We start from the raw sequence: 7,636 nt of genomic DNA on the forward strand, positions 1-7,636 counted from the left end.
ACCTATCGCCGCCTGCCTCTGAGTAAATACACGAGCACAAAAGCAACCCCGGGCGGCGTGAGACCGCGCACGGAGCAGCCTCCCGTGAGCACAGGCTGCGGCCAGGCCCCGGAGCGCGGCTGCCGCTCGCCCCGCGCAGCGCGGGCAGCGCCGCGGACGGGCCGGGGCCGGGGCTGGGGCAGCCGGGCTGGCTCGGCGGCGGCAGCGCTGCCCTTTTGAATGCCTCCCGCAGCTCTGAGTGCTGGCAGGGCGCTGGGAGCGCCAGTGAATGTAGCCCCGCAGAGCCAATGAGCTGGGACCGGATGCGATATATCCTCTGGGACAACAACTGCTCTGTTCCTCCTCAGATCCACATGACGCCATTTACTGCTGCTTTTGCAGAGAGATCACCCTACCTCCTCCGGAAAGAAAAAGAGAGAGAGGGAGAGAGCGAGCGAGCAGAAAAACGCCGAGCCCCTACAGCTCAGATCTCAAATCTTCCTCCTCCTCCTCCTCCACCTCCTCCAAACACACAACAACCACCACCACAAATCCGCTGCGCTCCCAAAACACCCCCCCGATTGCAAACCACAGAACTGCCTGCAACACACACGCTCGCAGAGGGAGCGAGAAAGCTAAGAGGGAGAGAGGGAAGAGGAGCCTGCAGCAAGCAGCTTCTCAGCAGAACGGCTACATTGCACAAGCTGCTTTTTTGGAGGAGCTCGGTGGAAGAAAGCTCTGGCATTTTATTTTAGATCCACTTTGTTTTGTTTTCTTTGGCTTTTCCCTTTCCTCTTGATCAATTTGCAACAGCAACAAAAAAAATGTGACTTGGTGTTGGCGATCCGGCCTCCTGTTCATTGAGGAAAAAAAAAGGAAAGTGTGTGTGTGTAAGACTGAGTGATTTTTAGTAGCAAAGAAAACCCACCCCGATCCGGAGAGGTGTTTTGATTATTATTATAGTGTATACACGCACACACGAATTTATAATCCATCTGGGGAGAGGCACCTAACTTTTCTGTGGACTTTTTTTGGTTCTTTTTTTTTTTTTTTTTTTACGTGGTGATCATTCTTTCTCTAATTTGCAAGTTGGACTAAAGCAGAGTTTGGAAAAGAATTTTTTTTTGCTTTAGGGCTGGATTTATTTGCAAACCGCAGGAAGAAGAAAATACAAGAGAGAGAGGGGTTTGGTGCAGCGCCGCGATCACGGTGAGAGCCTTTTCCTTCTTTGCAAAACAAGCTTTTCAGTAACCTCCTCCCCCCCCCCCCCCCTTGGTTGCTCCAAGAAAACTCGTGGAAATGTTTGAGGCCGATCCCTTTTCCATTCGTACAGGTTCTCCCTCTCGCCCCCTTCCCGTCTCCTTCCTTTCTCAGAGAGGAGCTGGAGGTGGGATTTCGGAGCGCTTTCTCTCCGGGGAGGGCTGGGGGAGCTCGGCGGGCTGCGCCGCGTTCGAGCCGCGCCGCGGAGCCCGGGGCTGCGCAAGGCTGCGCGGGGGGCGGAGGGCTGCGGGGGCTGCCGGCGGGCCGGGCTGCGCTCCACGGAGCCGCCACAGCTCCGCCGTGTTCTCCGTGCTGCTGCTGCTGCTGCTGCTGCTGGCGCGGGGGGCCGGGCACGGGAGGTCCTGCGCGCTCCTGCCCCGCCGGGAACGCGTGGGTTTCCGACAAGCCCCGGGGGAGGCGAAGGGAGGGCGCGGCGGGGCCGGCGAGCGCCGGGGCCGGGGGTGCCCCGCTCCTGGGGGAGAAGGGAAGGAGCAGCCCAGCCCGCCTTGCAGTGCGTGATTTACGCCTGTCTCTAGTGGCGTCAGGAGATCCGTGCGATTCGGAAGTGAGTGCACGTCTGGTGCAAATATATACGTGTGTGTGCGTGCGTGTGTGTAAGCTTAGCTACTTCTCCTCTGATGAAATTAATTCGATCTGTAAGACGAGGAAAGTCCTTCCCCAGGTTCTTCTATGCAGAGGGCATGTGTGGAGGGGAAGGAAAAGCCATAATTTTCACTTTTTTTTTTTTTTTTTTTTTTTTTTTGGTGGGTTTACTTCGTGACAGCCCCCTTCCCCCATTAAAAAAGAGGGGAAAAAAGATAAAAGAAAAAGCAAAAAAAAAAAAAAAAAAAAAAAAGCTGCTGGTGTTTTCAGCAAGCTGTTTGTGTGTCACTTTGCCCCACCCCGATGGTAAAGTCCCTTTTGCCCTAATCCATAGTCTGATCACACACTCGGCCCTTAATGGGGGTTTCAAAGCACTTTGAAAGAAGAGGAGGTGGTTGGTGTGTGTGCGGTGGGAATGGGGGTGGGGGTGCCTTGCACAGGCTCCGGCCACAAAACAGAAATTCACGGGCAGAGAGAGGACTTCTCTCCCTTAGGCTTCGCCCTTCCCCGGCCAGCTGTACACGGGATTTTTCCACAGCAGGCAAGAAGCCCCTCGAGTTTAAACCTCCCCAAATGTGCCGAACGCGAAACCCGTCCCCCTCGCTCACCCTTTTGCCAAGCCCAGTTTGAAAGAAAAGAAAAGTTAGCAATCTGGCACTTGAGCTCGGTGAGAGTGGACTTTGGCTCTTAGAAGTGGGGAATCGTGTTATCACACACATGCACACACAAAAAGGCAAATCTGCTTCTCTCGCTCTTGGCGGATGCAAAGGGGAGAAGGACTAGGTCAGAGGAGGGAGAGGTGTGCCCTCCCGTCAGGATTTCCAGGCAAATGTAGGTTTGCAAATAAATGTGCCGGTTCTTTGCATCCTGTCCTGTTAGCGGATCTGTGACGGGGAGAAAGCCCGGGGAGCACCCGGCTCGGCCCGATGCCCCGCTGGAAATGCCTCCCGAGTCCCTCCGGGCTGGGGCGGAGCGGGGCGGGCTGAAGGTCAGGCAATTTGCAGAATATGCGTAAAATAAGAGGAGCTTTTCCAGCGGCTGGCTTTGTGAAGTTGAGTGGGTGTTTAGGGCAAGGCGAGAGGGGGTAATCTGCCTTTTGCCCAGCTGTCCCGGAGGTGTTGCCTGAACCGTCTGCAGGGCGCCTGGCACTTCCCGGGAGGGGAAGCTCCTTTAGCATCTCCTGGGGGAGGGCGGGGGGGAAGAGTTAAAAGGAAACGTGGGTTTGACTTTCTGATAAGGCGGCTGCGGCTGCCCCCTCCCACCTCCCGGCCCGGAGGATGTCTCCTGGTTATCTCCAGGTTGTCTGCACTCTGCGGCGGGCCAGGGGCTGTCGCCTCCCACCTGCTGCGCGCCCCCGCCCGAGACGGAGCTGGAGGCGGGGAGGGAAGCGGGGGCCGGAGGCTGCTTTTCCAGCTCCCACCTTGGCGTCTGAGGGGGGCTCCGACACCGATCCCGGGGTCGTCTGAAGCGCCTTCAGGTCAGGGTCAGCTTTGCTTTTGCAGTGGGTTGTCATTTCTGGAGAGGCAGGGGCTGAGCCGGCGTACCCTCCAGGCTGCCCGGGGCCGGGGGAAACCTGGACGCGGAGGAGACATAGGGCTGCCAATTCCTCTCTAGAGTGGGGAAAGCATTTTATTTTCTATTATTTCCTATCTCCAGATAGTTTCAGAGGAGGTGAACATCTACTTAGGCTGTTGGTTGAAACTTTTGGTGTGGCAGAGGTTTTAATTTGAAAGGAAAAAAAAAAAAAGTGTAAGCAATACTTCAAGCCAAGTTTGCAAGACTTTTTGGGAGGGATATGGACGGCGGGGGGGGGTGGGGAAGGAGCACCGTAACATACATCCTGCGTGCAATACCAGGATTTAGCAATATTTAAAATAAGTGGTCACTCTTAAGAGTTAGAGATTTGTCTATATGTATTTATTTTAATTATTTTTTTAAGAAAAAAAAAAACACTTGAAGGAGGGGAGCCAGGAGTTAAAAGGTTAAATGTTTTACATTGGTGTTAGAATAAAGACTGTGTCTTGAGATACTCTTTGTTAAACTGTTTGGCTATATTTTACTATTCTGCAGTACAGTATTATTGTTGGTAACTGATGTGTACAGAGTAACACTATGGTGCTCTTTCTAGGTATAATTGAAGACATTGTGTGGTCCTTGTAAGAAGTTTGGTTCCTGCTTGGGTTTTAATTGTAGAATATTGTTCTGGATTTTTGTATAGGTAATTGGATTTTGGAGCCACTTTAAGATATGATAAAGGCAAAACAAATATTAACTAATTTAGAGGGCAGTATTTGAAACTTGCGCATATTTGAGTGTGGAAGTTATTTACAGGTTCTCATCTTCTGTGTCTTTTACTGGCTTTTCATTTAAATGCTATAGTCTGCATTGCTACTTTGTAGTTAACGATCCTTTCAAGTAATATTCACAATCAAGTAGATGTCTTGGATGCTGGCATTATTTGATTCTGTTATGCATGCCTCTATCCCACAAGCCACTCTTGATAATAGTTACAATTTGAAATGTAATCTATGGAATTTTTTACACATAAAAAGAAAACAACAACCAAACAACTGTGGTAACATTGCTTTTGTCGTTTTGAGCCTTAAAATAACAATCACAGTGGTGTGCACCAGTATGACACACACTAAAATACTGGGGAGAGATATTTTTACTTGTGCTGTTGAAGTTTTTGGTAGCACTAACTCATTTAATGTCTAACCTCAGACATTTTATTGCTATTTAGTGTTTTTCTTGGGACCATTGGTATTAAACTAAAATTTCCTATTTACATCATGTAAAGTTTAATGTGTAAAGAGACTAGCCTACCAAAATATTATCCAGTTTGAAACAAAATTGGAGAATTATATGTCTGTCATCAGCAGGTCACATTACACTTGCTAAATACTTGCAGGATAGTTTGTTTTGTTTTGTTTTTTTTTTAGTATAAGGTTTTCAGTAGCCTGATGTGAAAAGAAGTGTCACTTCAAGTGGCTGAAATGTAATCACTTTAAAGGCCATGGTCTAACCAGAAGATGGCCTGAGAAGCCTCAGTCAGCAGGAGTAATACCTAGACTTTCCAGAGCCACAAGTTAAGTTGCATGGTCCTAGGAAGGACTCCTAGGGATTCTTAAAGGTCCTTAAGCTCTCCACAGCAGTAGGCAGAACAGGCCAAGGGAATTTGGTCACTCAGCTGACCGGTGCCAGTGCTTGTCCCAGACGTGACTGCTTTATTTAATGGCTGATGCATTACTTGATTGTCTGCGGTGCTGTGGGGTCCTGCAGGATTGAAAAGCTGCTGGAGAGAGCATGAGATGTGTTTCAATAGTGAATCCTCTCTTTTTTGCTCCAGGATTTCAGATGTGTTCTAAGCCTGGCGGGGTGAGCAAGCTTCTGGGCACTGATGGAGACTCAGCACGGCAGTGGGTCGCAGCCCTTACTACAGGCTCGGCGTGACAGTGGGCGGCCGCACGGGGAGCCCGACCTGCGGGATGTCCTGATGCAGCAGGTCCACGTCTTGTCCTTGGACCAGATCAGAGCCATCCGAAACACTAATGAATACACGGAGGGACCTACGGTGGCTCCGCGGCCGGGGGTCAAGTCTTCTCCTCGGGTAACAGCCCAACCCAAAAATGAAAGGCCCCACGGCTTGCCTGAGCATCGCCATTTCAGCCGGATCCAGCACGCGCAAACACACGCATCTCCTCGAGTGCCTCTGTCCCGGTCCATCAGCACAGTCAGCACGGGCTCACGGAGCAGTACGAGGACAAGTACGAGCAGTAATTCCTCAGAGCAAAGACTTCTGGGATCATCTTTGGGGCCAGTTGCTGATGGGATAGTCCGGATGCAGCCCAAGTCTGAGCTCAAGCCGAGTGAGCTGAAGCCACTGAGCAAAGAAGACTTGGGAGCACACAGCTACAGGTGTGAGGACTGTGGAAAGTGTAAGTGTAAGGAGTGCACTTATCCAAGGACCCTGCCCTCATGCTGGATCTGTGACAAGCAGTGTCTTTGCTCAGCCCAGAACGTGGTTGATTACGGGACTTGTGTTTGCTGTGTGAAGGGCCTCTTCTATCACTGCTCTAACGATGACGAGGACAACTGTGCTGACAACCCCTGCTCCTGCAGTCAGTCACATTGCTGCACTAGGTGGTCCGCCATGGGTGTAGTGTCCCTCTTTCTGCCTTGCTTGTGGTGTTACCTACCAGCCAAGGGTTGCCTTAAGTTGTGCCAGGGCTGTTATGACCGGGTAAATCGGCCTGGGTGCCGCTGCAAACACTCCAACACCGTTTGCTGCAAAGTTCCCAGCGTACCCCCCAGGAACTTTGAAAAACCAACATAGCATCGCTAGCCAGAAATACTAAAGTAACAAGGATTATTATTTTAACGTACATATGCAACCAACTAAGCAGCTATGGTCTTGGCACTGTAGTAGAAGGGTTGGGGATGTACTTTGCTGTTTGCAGTGAAATGCTTTTCTGTGTGTGTGCCATCTTAAGTGATACGCTTGTTAGAATCCAGCTAGTGGCATACAGGGGAAAAAAAGGGATGCAGTACATTGTGACCCACATATTGCATAAGCTAAAGCAACACAGACACTCCTAGGCAACTCTATTGTTTGTGAATAGTACTTGCAAAATTTGTAAATTAGCAAATGACTCCTTTTTTTTCATTGTTTTCTGCCAGAGATAATGTGCTATATTTTTGTATATACAATAATATTTTCAACTGTGAAAAGTAAGTGCTGTCATAAGACATGGCACAGTCACAAAATATTATACTAATATGTTGTACATTCGGAAGAATGTGAATCAATCAGTATGTTTTTAGATTGTATTTTGTCTTACGGAAACCTTCTATTACAAGACTTTGATTTCCCTTTGGACTTCATGTATATTGTACAGTTACGGTAAAATTCAGCCTTTATTTTCTAATTTTTTCAACATATTGTTTAGTGTAAAGAATATTTATTTGAAGTTTTATTATTTTATAAAAAGAAATATTTATTTTAAGAGGCATCTTACAAATGTCACCCCTTTTTATGAGGACGTCATGGTTGCTGCAAATAAGGGGTGAATGATGCATATGTTCACTATAAAATAGAAAATATATTAACGTTTGAAATTAAACTGGGCTACTTGTCATTTTTTCCCATTTATTGTTCTGAGCTGGGAGAATTGATACTTATAATTGCAAACTTCACAGTGCTATAGTCACAGTGAGCCTAATGTGAAACCAAAAAGAGATTTTTAAGTGTATTCTTTTCTTCTTGTTTACTTCTTCACCTGAAAACAGTGCAGGATTTTTGCTCCCTTCCTTTCCACAAATGTCCCATATACTGTTCCTACAAGAGAAAAGGAAAATGAACATAGAAAGATGCATTAATTCATTCCAGACTAGGACTAATAGGCACTGAAAGCTTGACCTATTCTATAAATGATGAGCTTTTGTGCTTCAAATAGGAAATAAGTAATCATTCACAAAAAATGTTAGGCTTGCATAGCTTTACTCAGTGAGAGAGAGGAGGGAAAAATGTAATTAATACTGTCAATGCAAAAAGCTTGCAGGATTATTTGTTAAAGTTAGAAGAGTATGCCACAGGGAATGATAGATCTGAATGCAGTCCAGCCTTATGTCAAACATTTGCCTCACTTGTAAGAAGAAAGTTGCTTGATTTGTCATTTGTGGCAGTTACCTTCCACTGAGGTCAAAATCCTTTCCCTGCCAAGTTTCCCACCGGAAGCCTAGAGAATGATTTACCTTTCTTTATTAACAAACTATCATTTCCTGTTCTGAGCAT

The 7,636-nt window shown here is 48.0% G+C and overlaps 1 protein-coding gene across 2 annotated transcripts; it reads left to right on the forward strand.

Annotated features, from left to right (window-relative positions):
- Positions 1-362: 362 nt before the first annotated feature.
- Positions 363-6,965, forward strand: SPRY2 (sprouty RTK signaling antagonist 2). 2 transcript variants are annotated; one of them, XM_058045367.1, is made up of 2 exons: positions 363-1,188; positions 5,192-6,965. In XM_058045367.1, the coding sequence occupies exon 2, from the start codon at positions 5,243-5,245 to the stop codon at positions 6,176-6,178; it is 936 nt and encodes a 311-aa protein (XP_057901350.1). In that variant the 5' UTR covers positions 363-1,188; positions 5,192-5,242; the 3' UTR covers positions 6,179-6,965. The 2 variants fall into 2 exon arrangements, with proteins under 2 accessions (XP_057901350.1, XP_057901351.1); XM_058045368.1 differs by lacking the exon at positions 363-1,188 and adding an exon at positions 1,710-1,804.
- The last annotated feature ends 671 nt before the right edge of the window (positions 6,966-7,636 follow it).

This window comes from Melospiza georgiana, chromosome 2 (assembly GCF_028018845.1).
Source record: "Melospiza georgiana isolate bMelGeo1 chromosome 2, bMelGeo1.pri, whole genome shotgun sequence".
NCBI lineage: Eukaryota > Metazoa > Chordata > Aves > Passeriformes > Passerellidae > Melospiza > Melospiza georgiana.

Excerpts from the sequence above, each read along its gene's own strand:
- SPRY2 (XM_058045367.1), top strand. The coding sequence starts at position 5,243 with ATGGAGACTCAGCACGGCAGTGGGTCGCAGCCCTTACTACAGGCTCGG.